Source organism: Pyrgilauda ruficollis, unplaced genomic scaffold, assembly GCF_017590135.1.
Source record: "Pyrgilauda ruficollis isolate IOZ18807 unplaced genomic scaffold, ASM1759013v1 scaffold65, whole genome shotgun sequence".
Lineage (NCBI taxonomy): Eukaryota > Metazoa > Chordata > Aves > Passeriformes > Passeridae > Pyrgilauda > Pyrgilauda ruficollis.
Genome location: NW_024528266.1, coordinates 3,333,157 through 3,346,832, shown reverse-complemented (window position 1 = coordinate 3,346,832; position 13,676 = coordinate 3,333,157). Strand labels below are relative to the sequence as shown.

The following is a 13,676-nucleotide window of genomic DNA, read 5'->3' as shown; positions in this document are numbered from 1 at the left end:
CTGGTTTCTTTCTAAATGGTTTCGAACATCTTATTGTGGGGGACTGTAGAAAGAGAACCGTGAATGAGCATTTGGTGGAGGAAAGAGGCAGTAAAGCTGTTGAGAAAGTTGCTAGGAAGAGTTCTGTGCGTATTTGCATTTTGGAGGTGTGTTCACTGTTTGCTTGATGCTCACTCTTTTCTGTACTGGTTGGGTTTTTCTTTTTTTTTTTTTTTTTTTTTTTTTAAGTAGAAAGAGAGCAAAGTTAAATTGTTTGCCTTAAGTTTTTGTGTAAAGTTGCTGGTGTTCACTTGCCTCTCTCAGTCTTCTCATTCCTCCCTCATCCTCCACATGTGTTTGCTTCTCTGCAAAGCGAAGAGAATGAATCTCTGAGATTTGAATCTGCTATGAAATCTCTGAGAAAGAATCTCCTATGAAACAACCTGGGATGTGACAGCTTGTGTAGCTGGGATAGAAGATTTTGGGACTCCCTCTCTGCAGCCTACAAGCGCAGCTAGGAGCTGAGACTGCTTTCCCAAAAGGAAATGCTGAGCATTCAGAGTATCCTGCTGTGTTGACAAGCCAACCTGTTTGTGTTTTCTGGCTCTGCACTCTTGATGTTCTCAGCTGTTCAATCAATTGTGCAGGCAATGTAATTGCCCATTTGTTACTAGGGAAAAAGACTAGCTCAGATTGTGTCTGTTTGCTGTATCAAACGCCTGAAGTAGATGTTACAACTTTACTGCTTGCAACTGGAATAAATGAGCACTTGTGTATCTGTTTCCTAATGAGACTGAATGGATTCTCTGGATTTTTGTGGGTGTGGTTTTACTTTTCAAAATTTTAGTGGAACAACGGCTTCAGGAAAAGAATGTGAAGACTCATGGTGGGGATGCACCTAAATAGTCTGAAGCTTAGGTCGGGGAGTTTGGGATGAATAAAATTGGCACAGCAGCAGGAAGAACACAGACAGAAGAGGTGTAGCTGCCCTCAGGGGCTGAAAGCTGCTAACCCTGGGCAGCAAAACAGACCTGGAAAATGACCCATTTTCAGTTCTGCTTCCAGACCTTTTTCCTTCACCCTGGCTTGAAGCAAGACGTGCTTTCTTTACCCTTTCTTTACCTCTTCTTATACCTGACTTGTATGCCAGAATGAGAAGACTTGCATTGTCAACCTGCCTAAGATAAATGATGAGTGTAATGGTAAAGGATGTCGAATTCCGGTTTAGGGTTTTTTCCCAATTATTATATTTTACACTTTATACTTGTTTGTATTTTAAGCCCATGCTGTACCATGCTGGTGCTACAGTACCACTTACTTACATAATTTTTGGAAGGTTTTCCAAATAGAAAATTACTTCAGTCATGGATGTTGCAGTGGCAAGGACCAAGCTAGAGATGGGATGGTGTTGGTGAGAACAAGGATAGGAAAAGCAGAAGGACATGTAGCACTTACTGTAGTTCAGAAGCAAAGGCAGGGAAGAGATCTTTGGAAAGGTGTGTACAGCAGAATTTCTCAGTCTTTCTGCAAAGTCGTTTGGGTTCAAGGAGACCCCAAAGAGAGAGAGTATGGTGAAACAAGTTCCAGTAGAGAGTAGAAAAAAGAGAAAGGATGGGATCTATGTGAGATGAGTGTACCAAAGTGGCTGTGAATGGAGATGTCTTGTTACTTCAACTCTAGGCTTTTTGAGTGTTTCTGTGTGGCAGTGGTGGGGTATTTACCTTAATGGTCTTTGATTTTGGTATGAGGAAAAAAGGTACTAGTTTTAGGAAATGAGCTAGAAGTGACAGAAACGAAAATATTAAACTCCCAAGCGCTTTTATTGAAGAATATTGCAAAGAGAGTAGTATGTTAACGTTCTTTATTCTTTAAAATAAATCTGCTCCAAATGAAGTATTTTCTTTAGACATCAGGACCTGAGTTTGAAGATTCTCAGTGTGCATTTGAAAAGAGTTAAATTTATTTTGTCTAGGCTTGAGAGGAGTTGTTCAAAAGTTGGAGCAGGGGAAAAAGGACATAATTCATTCTCCTTTTTGTGTTTTCCAGAATATGAAATTCTATGGACAAGAGGAGAGGGACTTTAGTCTTAAGGGACTCTTGCTCCAAGCTGATTGGCAGTGCATACAATTGCACCACCAGAAAGCAATAAAATAAGTACATAGAGCAACAGTAATAGAAAGCAGATGTCTTGCTTTTACAATTCAGAGACTGGAAAAGACAGTAAGAAACTGATGGCAATTGACTCTGCAGTGGGAGTATATATATCTTGCTTTGTCAGACAAAATCGAAAACCCCATACTGGTGCAAACAAAATATACATTAACAGCCATAGTGTCTTGCTCTGAAAATTTGTGTCACGAGTGCTTAATATTTCATGAAAAAACACCATGCAAAGGATCTTTGCAAGATGGAGCAGGCAGCTTTTCTCATTGTGTTCTCAGGTCTGTTTTTCTCATTTGGATAATTCTATAAAAATCAGTCAAGTCTCTGATTTAGCTGAGAAAAATGTGTGGAAACTGGCAAATATGGTGGGGTTTTTTTGGTTGGTTTTTTGTTTTGTTTTTTTTTAATTCCACATGTGTGAGTTTTGTGTTGGGAAGGAAAAGATTTTACCAAGACAGTTATCTGTGAGGTATAGTATAATGTTTTTTAGAGATGGCATATAAAATGGAAATAGGTTTGACATCTTATATTCTATGTCTGAATGTTGCCATGAACTAAAATGGTAATTAGTCACCTACGCAGCATCTTCATCAGCACCTTCATTCACTGACTGTAGTACATGGAGTTTTCTTGCTGCTAATCTCAAGGCAAACAAGAAATGGGCTGTAGAAGAAAGCATTAGATTAGATGTGTAAATGCATAGGTATGCTTTGAGCAGTTTGCCTCTCCTTTCATCAGCACAATTTTTTAGCCATGTGAAAATGAAATGATTTAACAATTTATGTTGAGAATGGAAAAGTCATTGGAACTGGGGCATATGGAAAAAGAAATAAGAGCAGACTTATGGTACTTCCCTTCCATGTGATACTGGTCCAGGTTGAAAGCTGTAGAGTTGAGGGGATGTCCTATCTGTTCTGCTTGAGGGAACACTAAGTGACATATTTTAAGCAGTGTACACATCAGTGGCACAAAGGAGAGAAGAAAACTGTGTGAAACTTCCTTTTGATTTCTACTTTGGTGCTCTTTCTCTGTCAGAGCTACTTAAAAGCAAACAGGTGACCGACAAACTAAATCCTTTTTTGACACAGACAAAAACTGACACATACATTAAGCTTATTTTTTGCCCTGGCTTAAAAAGCAAAAGGACTTATTTGGCATAAAATCCCATCCCAATAAACCAGAAGAGCTCTAGGCAGAAAGCTCCAGTTCTGAACTCTGACAGCTTTGGCAGGCTTCGGCTGCTGTGTTTGTGTTGTCACAAGGAAGGTGAAATGAGGTGCCTGCACAAGGCTTCCACCTCTCACAAGTGTTTAATGTAACCACTCTTAAATGTACACTGGTTTATGCATGTGGCACATTAACCAACCTCTTACATCCTTTTGGTTGAAAACTGGTGCCAAGTTATTTAAGAATATCAGCTGAGGTGAAAAATTCCCTATGTTTAGTAATCACTGGTCAGTCTATGATTAAACGCCTCTCAAAGGTTTTCTGGCCTTTTTGTTAGTGTTTGCCCCAAGAACCTTTAAATGCAATGCTGTGCTGTGTGATGCTACATCCTTACCAAAAAAAAGAATAATGTTCCTCCATGTAGGCAAGACTGAGAATAAAATATGTATAGCTTGAAATGCTGGTCAATTCACTTTGAAAAACAGCATATGAATTGCACAAGCACACTAACAGTGCAAGTACTGCTACACCTTTGACTTATAAATACATTTAATCTTGATAGAAAAGAAATATAAAAACATTTGGGTTTTGTTTGTGAATAGAAAACTTACAGCTGGGAAAATACTGCTATGCAAGTGTTTTTTTTTTGTAAGGCTAATGCTCCAGAGAAATGTTTTAATATTGTCCTAAAAATTATTGTATAAAAAAGGAAAGAAAAAAAGGAAATCAAGATTTTACATGCTCTGCAGCAGTGACCATTTATAGTTAGACCAGATGGTCTTATTAGATGTCTGTGGAGAATTGAAGCTTTTTCTCTGTAAAATGAATTGTTGATAATGAGCTAAACTTCCACCTTTTTATTGCTCGTTGGAATTGCTTTCAAGTAATTTTAGGCTATGCAGGAGTTACTCATAATTGTCAAGGAAGTCCAAAGTTAATCCTGGTGAGAGGTGTAAGTCTTCTCATGAACATCTGTTTTCTGCCAGTGGGGGTTACAGGGAGCATTCCTGTGTGCTTTATCCCCATAGCAGGCTGTGTTTGTGCCAAGGTGTGCCTTTCCTAGGGCGTGACTGCAGGGGCTTAGGTGAGTGGTCTGCCTACCTCTGTAATTTGTCTCAAGTAGAGCAAGTAAAGTGTCTCCAAGGCAAGAGGCATTTAACCAACAAAACATGTATGCAGCGATCTTTTCCCTGTTTCAGTCTCCCAGTGAGTGTCTCTGTAAAAACTCTGAGCCAGAAGCTGCATCAGAATCACATTTCAGTAGCTATGGGCCATCTGTTAATTACCTATTTTTTTTTCCTGTATGCCATTAAGCTTTTGATTTCCACAGCATCCTGTGGTAAGAGTTCATGATTCCATTCTGAATCTTTTTTCTCCTAAAGGATCTTGCTCGTTGTTCTTCATCTGCTCAAAAAAAGCATTTCTGGGTTAGGATATGGAGAGGACAGAGCAGCATGGAATTCTCTTATCCTTTTGAAAATTCTGAGAACTGAGTTTTCTGTGTTCTCTTGACAGAAGCTAGACAGTGTTGTTTTTTAGGTGCCTCAGTTTAGCACAGTATGGTGTGATTGCCCAGTCTGTAACCAGGGATGAGCTCGGCCTGGCTTGAGACCTGTGTAGTTTAAGTCACCTTTTGCAGCCCATGAGGTAATCTTACCCTTAGGTCTCAAGTTCTGGTGAAGGATCAGGACACGTGACTGGATTAAATTTATATAAAGTCAGTGAAGCTGGGCCAGACCTGCAGCTGATTTTATGAATGTAAAGTTACACTCATATGCACTGATCAAATACTTCCATTCTAGTGTTCCATGCTTGTTCTGTTCAAAACCATATTAACCTGTTCACAAAACATGTTTTTTACCCCTTTACAAATAACAGTTTGCCACTTCCAAATGTAACTTATGGATATTTATAATATGTAACTTCCCCCCAGCCCCATTCCTTCAGCTGTGGTGCCTTTGGCTGTGTAAGAAAGAAGGAAAGGAGCCTGTTACAGCAAAAAAAAGCTGCATTTGTCTGAGAGGGAAACTTGAACAGCTTTATCTCAAGTTTCAAATAATCACTGCAGTCAGGAAGATTGTGTGTAATCTTTTGGCAAGTTTTATAATCATAAAAAAAGCAGTTTTGATACAGGTAAGATGACCTTTCTTTAGCTTTTTTTGTGGTGTATTAGAAGAGGCTGTACTGACTCAAATCCACATCTTGTACTTTATAAATAATTAAGGCTGTTGAAATAAGACTTTCTTGACCTGCAGTCCTGCTTTCTATCTAAGAAAAAATTCCATTTATCCTTTGTTGAAATGCAGCCAAGCCTGTAACAATTTCCTTTGAAGAATGCTGACTTCTAGTGTTGTTCAAATTTACAGTCATGACTCTTCAAGTTGAAAAAGGAAAAGTTTCATTCCCAGTATGCATGGTCCTTTGGGTAGCTGGCACAGCACACTTGGAGGAGAAAGTTACAGAAATGGAAGGGGTGTTTGGGAACTTCAGGGCATTGTAGCAAGTGTATTTCACTTGATAATGAGTTACAGATATTTTTGTAATACAAAGCTAAAATTCCCCCCTCAAAAAAAGTGCTTGTAAGGAAGGAGTCTTTGTTTGAAACTGTTGAAATCACTTCTGGAAAAGGTTTTAAAGTTTATATTCCTGCCTCCTCCCACTTTTTAACAGAAAAGCACTTTTGTTCTGTTTGCAAAAGAGAAATCTCTAGGATTCTTCACTGTTTACACAGATCATAAGAGAAAGGATATTTACATGCCAAAATAAGTCTGTACACTGCAGTGTGGAGAAATGACAAAGAAAATCAGGTTTATGTTTTAGCAACATTCTATTGCATGCCCTGAAACTACAGTGAAAATAGTTTTCTTTTTAGTTGGCACTTTTAAAATCAGATATGCAAGTTGGACAGATGGACATTTAGAGATGTGCTCAGACATCTACTAAATGTTTTTTGAACATTTTACATGATTGATACTGTATTGTGCCAAATATGCACTAATCATGTTGGGAGATGGCATGCTTATTCTGCCTGTTTTGCTTGTTTCACTGATCATTAGTGTAGATTTTGTCTGGAATCCCTGTAGATTTGGAGGGAAATGATGCATTTTAAATTATTCAGTGGAATGGAGAACATGGATGTAACAAAATCAAAGATGGTATTCCATTTTTCATCATGGGGGAAAACCATCTCTTGAGTTTGGTGCTGTTGAATGCCTTGGAGGCGAAAGGAAATGGATCCTCCCTTATGAAACAGTCAGTATCAGAAAAGTTATCAAATATTAGCTGCAGGACTTAAAAAAATTCTTAGTCTTTCAGACCTGTATTATTTATTTTTTTCCCCTCAGAAATGATAGGTTATTTTATATGGACAGCATTGCTAAAACTGATAATAAATGTGTATATAGGATTTTTTAGAATCACTTTCTCACTTGGAGAGCACTGAGAAGGCAATTGCTTTGTGCAGGCAGTGGTGATGCAATAATAAAATAGCAAACAAAAGTGTTGTTTGACTGTGGAGTTTGCTTTGAGTCCTATAAACTCAAAAAGAGCCTTGCGTGATCAGTGCTGATAAAGTGACACCTATTGCACCTACTGTTCCTGTGTGGATATCCCCGAGTTCTGTGAGTTTTAAGTTCTTCAGCTGAAGGTATTTGAACTGTAAAATAAATCAGATACATATTGTAAAACTCTCACTGAGTGCCCCTCAGTCCTGATAAAATTAATATCCAATAGAGCAGATGAGTCAATATGTATCTTTAAAAAAACCAACAGACAAAAACCATGACAGATTTCTAATTCCTGCTCTTTTTTTTTTCATTTTCCTTTAGTTCCTTGGCATAGCATTTCTTGGGATTGGATTGTGGGCATGGAATGAAAAGGTAAGTTGAATATAGTACCAAACTTTGTTTTTCCTCTTTTTCTGATGACATATTGAAACAGTAATATGCTGCATATTTTGTGTTCACACACAGTTTCTATGGGAACAAAATCAAGCCTCTCTGTCAAATAAAAACCTTAGCTTGGGTCACTTAGAGGAACATGGTCGCAATCTTTCCCAAGAATACCTTGGCAAGAAATGGTGGCTGACACTTGCCCATAAACTAATCATCTCAATCCTTGCACACTGACTGCAGCTCAGTCACAGAACACCCTTCTGGGGCAGTATGGGCAGTATGTTCCCAGGAAGGGAGGGACAGCCTACATGTCTTAGAAGGCAGCTTCCTGAAAAATACCCAAAGAGACTTTGCCTTAACATAGCATGTTAATTGCTGTTCCTCTTAAAAAAAACAAACCCAAGAAACTGAAAATCAAGATGAGCCCTGAAAACCAATGCAAACCTGAGGCAGAACAACTGTTTTTTCTTGTGTAAATGAAACTGGCCACTAGAGCACCCTTTGTTGCAAGACTCTAAAATCAGCTTTGAAATGGGAAGTATGTGTGTGTGGAGTGAGCAGGCAGGGAAACAGAAAACATTTCTGAACCAGAGCCTAATTTTTAGTTTGCTTGCTGCAGAAATTGGGAAGGAGATAAAATGTCAAGGCAAAATTTACAAAACTAGTCAGTATATCTTGGGTTACTGGATGAGGAGTTTGGCTTGCTAAAAGACAACAGCTGAAATTGAGGCCTGTATTTCCTTTTCTTCTTTGTTTAAAAGATTAAAAATAATAAAACCTGGCTATTAACAGTGCTGTATTATTCAGTTGTATAATAAGTTTTTTTTCTCTTAATGGGAAACACTGAGTAAGTTATAAATTGATCTTCACTTAAGGCATAATTGCTGGTGCTTGCAGCAGAACAAATAACAGATTTGGAAGCTCAAGAGTTCTGCCTCTAAAAAGTTCAGGACAAATTTTGAGTTATTAACTTACATTCTAATTGCTCTGTGTGTGTGCCTTGGAAGGAGATCATCACAAACAGTAATGGGATATTAATTATTGCACACTATGTACACCTATATAGATGTGTATGTATATTTACATGCCATATGATACTGATGTTGGATAGCACAGATAGGCTTAGAAACAAGTACTGTGACTTTTTTTATTCAGCAAAGGAGTAAAACTATGTTTTATTTAATACTCTGAACATACTCTTAGAGCTTGTACCTATGTCTAAGCTCCAGAGAGTGGCTTTACAGAAGAGATTTGAACATTTTTTTATCATTTCAGTCGGTAGCACAAATGAATCCTCTTTAGAGTGAAAGAACGGACAAAGGGAAAACAACTATAGTGTTTGAAGTCTAAAGTATGCCAGTCTTAACAGCTAGAAGGTGTTCTGGTTTGTTAGGGTTTACATGTTTTCTGTGTGGGAAAGTATGTACCCTTTCCTAGGGAAAATGCATTCAGTTCATAATTGCTAATAGCCAGAAGCCAAAGCTCTTGTTTTTATGTGAGATTTGTATATCTGTTATCAAGTAATCTTAAACCATTTTTAATCAGATTCTGAAAGTGGGAGAAAATGCCATGTTGTTTTAAGACAAGCAAATAAAACCACCACAGTTTAATATGCATTAACTTAGGCTCCATATGTAGTATGTTTTTAAGGTTTCTTTCTATACTAACAAGTAAAATAAAATACTGTTTATACGTTTAAAGCATGGGTTTTTCCTTGAAAAATGATCACGTTTCCCCAGCTTCTTTAACTGTTTTATTCTGAAGTGCTTAGTGTGGAGTGTTTCAGTTCATGGTTGTAACAATCAAAATGCTATATAGATACAGCTGAACTGCAGAGCTCTTGAGCACAGACAGATTTGAGTTTGGTAGAAGAACTATGAAAAAACTGACTTGTGTCAAACTAATTGTGGTCTTTTATTTCACTCAGCTCTTTAGAGGACAGGCAGTGGCCAAAAGCTGCTGTCAGTAGGATCAAGTTCCAGGTATTCATAGGCCCTGTGTTACTTAGTGGGGGACAGATCAGTTAGATCCCAGACAGAGTTTTCTTACTGCTGATGAGGAGTTGAAGATGAAAGCAAAGGAGGTGAAGCCCAGGGCTTGAGAGATCTGTAACAGAACTGAAAAGCACTTCTCTAGCTCGGCAGCTTGCCTAAGGCTAGGATGGATATCCCTTAGGCATTATGAGCTGTTGTACTGGTGCACTGTACGACAACAAAGCAGCTTGTCAGAGGAGGTACCTGGTGTACACAGTCAAATCATGAGCCAGCACTGTGTCCTTGTCACAAAGAAGGCCAGTGTGTCCTGGGCTGTAATAGGAATGTTGCCAATAGTTGAGGAAGGGAATTCGTCCCCTCTATTCAGCCCGGGTGAGGATGCACCTAGGCCAGTTCTGGGCTCCTCAGTCCAAGAGGGATGCTGACATACTGGAGAATTCAGCAAAGGGCTGAGGAGATGATTAAGGTACAGAGCTTCTCTCCTACAGGGAAAGGCTGAGAGAACTAAGACTGTTTAGTCCAGGGAAGAATAGGCTTGGGGAATCTTCATGTATGGAAGTACCTGAAGGAGGAAAACAAAGAGAATGGAGCCAGCCTGTTTTCAGTGGTGCCCAGTGACAAAGGCAATGGCACAAAATGAAACACAAGTGGTGTTTCCCCTGAACATCAGGGAGCACCTTTTTTTTATAATGTGAGGATGACTGAGTACTGGCACAGTTTGCCCAGAGAGGATCCAAAGCAGTCAGGACATGATTCTGTGCAGCCAGAGCTAGGTGGACAGGTGACTTCAACCATTCTGTGAAGACTTGCTGCTGTCCCAATGAGCTTGACTTTATCAGATTTGAACTTGACACTGCTGTTGTGTAATGTGTAAATTTTTGCAGGAGTAAGTCTTCAGGACTCCTGCTATGAACTTAATTTGGTGGTGGGGAGGATTTTGATTAACTTCTCTTTTAAATTGTGTGGCTTTATATTCAGCTGTGTGGTTTTATAGACTGCCATCAACTTGTATATACTTTTGTTGCTTCACAGAATCTTTCAAAGGTAAAAAGATAGTGTTCCATGTCACACTAAAACTGCAGGGTGTAAAAAAATAATCCAGACTTCACAGGAGTCCTATTGGCTGCTGGTTAAAACAAATTTGGGACAGATTTGTGGACTTGGTGCCTAGTTTCACTTTTTTTGCTAAGTTGGCTTGAATTCTTCCCCTTAAACTTTCTTGTGAAGAAGAAAAGCACAATATCCAGTCTTGTGGCCTTCCTTAAGGCCTTTGCAGGGAGGCAAAAGAGCTCATTTGTCAAGTAGGCAATAGAATTGGCTTGACAGCCAGTGAGCCAGCCCTAGACAAAAGCTGGGCAATTAGCATTCTGAGCCATGAATGTGAAAGAGAGCTGGGGGTGGGGTGGGGGCAATAAGCTCTGGGGATGAATAAGCTATCTATACATGGTGGCACTGTATAGGTCACAGTCTTGCAGTGTTTTTGGGCATGGCAGGCTTGGGCTTGTACCATTAAATAGTTCATCCATGGCAGCCAACTTCCACCCTCCTCCCTGCAACAGTGACATGAACATTGTTAGCATACAAAGAATCTGTGTGAAACCTCAGCAACTTACAGCAGTTTTGCTCAGCAGCAGGGAAAAATGTTTATATTTAGTTGTTTTCTTGACCACTTCAAGTCATGTCTTCTGGTGACTCTTGAAAAATAAACTAGACTTGTACAAAATGTCGATTTCCCTCCTTGTTTGTGGTGTGATACTAGTAGGTGGTTGGGAAAATAAGCTTCCTGGCTACCTGCAGGAAATTTATGTTCAAGAGTAGTGAGCCTAAGTAATGAATAACTGTTATGTCTTCTGAGACCTTATAAGATTGTCCATGGAGAGGGACTTTTTAGAAGGAAAGCATTGTGGTTTTGGGGTAAACTCTTAAGTAGAAGGTAGCAAAAGTAAGAGAAGCTAAAGCAGAGAAGAAATATTTCAGATTTTGTTGATTAAATTTCATTTGTGTATGAAGCTGACTGAAATGAAGAGGGAGAAGTGGAAGAAGCTGATAATGTACATGAGTTTGGCTTCTCAGGTTTTCCAGTTAAATCAGCATAGCAATAAATTGCTTCAGCTCAGAAGTTGAGTTGTGTGCAGTTTGGAGTACTGGTATGGTACCTCTGGGTGCCAGCATGGTATTCTTAGTGAGGAGGAGCTCTAAATCTGGATCTGAAGTTGTAAGATAGACTTTTGCTTTTCTAAAGTGATTTAGGTCTGCTTTGGTGTTCTTGGACAAGCTAAACTCTGTACATGGAAATAATCACAATATGTTAGATCAAACCTATCTCTCCTTGCCCTGAAGTGAAAACTAAGGTTATCAAGAAAAATTTCTCACTTCTCTTACTGTCCCAGTGAGTGGCTGACAGCAGGAAGGAGTGATGCACGAGTCTCTCCATAATTGTTTTGCATACATGTCTATCACACAGTTCTTCCAAAAATTATTGCCAACAAGGAACCTGCACATATTCTGTGTTTCTTATAGGCTGAAGGATACCCAAAGCCTATATCTTGCCTCTAAGACAAGGCTGTGTGTGGGTTTTATAGGACTGAAGAAGAGAGGAGGGGATCCACTATTACGCTTCATTAAATTTCAGTACATAGAGATGCGTAATCTAACTAGGCAGGCTCTTAAATGATTTACTAGTGTTCCAACACTTTATATAGTCATTAATCCTGGAAAGTCTAAAAATCTGCATCTTGTATGTATTTATGCCAGTTATTCTGTATCTTGTATGTATATTATGCTTTTGAACTCTGCTGTGTCAGCACAAGAAAGTTAGACTAGTTCTTCTCCTCTGTTAGACACTTGAATAATAAAGTTCTGCTGCTATTACTGTTTGCTGTGGGAAATGCAAAACCAACAAAAATCAAAGAAATAAGATTTGTAAACATCCCCCACCTAGCTTCTTGCTTGCAGAGACAAAATTCTGGAGTAGAATTAATTTGGCATGTTTCAATGAGTATTGTTCTGTTCCCTGTGTTCATTCAGATGTGCAGCATGGAGGAACTGCATGGAGTTTATGACTAACAAAGCAGAGACACATTTTTTCTGTTTTAAAATCATGCATTTGAAAATACTTTTTTTTACCATCACCTCCCAGATGTTACTGTTTGCCAGTGATTCGAAGTCCTGCAGGCAAGCCTGTGAGAAGGCTAAACCTCCGTTTGCAAAAATGGATGTTTCAGAAGATCTTGTACTGATGTATCTTTTTCTGATCTCCTGCATTTCTTGGATATACGGTGTGGGTGCTATTTTGTTTGTTTGTTACTTAGTGGTTTTGTTTTGGTTTTGTCCTCCCAGTAATGAGATATTGCAGCAGAGAAGTTTTTGTTTTTTTTTTTCCCATCTTGGAGGAAATGGAAAATAAGAAATAGTAGATTTCTCCCATCCTCCTGTAGTGCTGAGTTCCCTTCTTTTACGTGCATCCTGTGGGCCAAATTCCATATACACTCATTATATTACCTCTTTGTTTCTTAGGCTGATGATTCTCCTAAGTTGTCTCTGACTCATTATGCCTTGAATATTCATTACTGGGTCAGATTTTCAAAATTGCTGCTGCCTGGAGTGCTTTCAGTTGGAGCCATTCTCCCTTGTCCTGCAGTTTGCAACTGTGCCTGTTAGAGCAGTAGCTGTTCTGGAAATGTCACTATTTCGTTAGTGCACTTGTGACTCCCTTAGGAACCCAGGAACGCATCAGATTGTGTAGGTGTGACAACACTGGGTCACTGCTGCAGCCAAGATGCGTGTCTGGCTTTGGGCTCAGCCTGTGAGGACTGTTACTGCTAAGTGCAGGCAGTGGGAACCAGCAGGAGAGGAAGTGCTGCTGAAGATCCAGCTTGCACACTGCAGGTTTTGAAAGGTTTAAGTTTTTTTCTACCTAGTTCTAGTGTGATCTTGTGGACTGAATTTTTGCTAGTGCTTGGAGCATGAGCTGTGTCCCAGGGCCACATCCTCATTTATAAGTAATCCAGTCTGTGTGCTCTGAGATTGTTCCAGGTGTGAGCTGAAGCACAGCTTGTTTGTTATCACTTCGAAAGGACTGCTGGATCTGACCTGAAATATTAATGTAGATGTGCACCAAAGGCAGGAGCTAGAGTCAGAGGTCTGTCTCTGGAAAGTAGTACAAGCTGTTCTGATGATCTTAAAGAGCACAAGATGGAGAAAGGGGTGAGGTGTGCATCCTTACTGCTTTTGTATGGAACTGTTGTTTCCTTATTCTTTACCGATGGGATAAAGGCAAACTATTGTGCCTTTATCTTAATTATTGTGCTATAACTTCGGGAGGGGCATTCATGAGCTCCTGTGTTCAAGACCAGTATTTTCCCTTTGCCTTGTTCTCCCTTGAGCTGTATGTGAGATCCTGCTTGTAGTGTGGAGGGCTCTGGCCATGAGGACCTGTTGGGCATCTCTCAGGCTTTTTTTCTACCTGTGCTCACATACC

At 39.4% G+C, this 13,676-nt stretch overlaps 1 protein-coding gene across 1 annotated transcript in view; it reads left to right on the top strand.

The window, feature by feature from the left end:
• Positions 1-13,676, top strand: part of TSPAN5 (tetraspanin 5) — an 81,384-nt gene that overhangs the window by 49,778 nt on the left and 17,930 nt on the right. Inside the window, exon 2 of the mRNA XM_041484301.1 lies at positions 7,137-7,187. Within this exon, the coding sequence (XP_041340235.1) occupies positions 7,137-7,187 (51 nt within the window). The remainder of the gene's footprint in view (positions 1-7,136; positions 7,188-13,676) is intronic.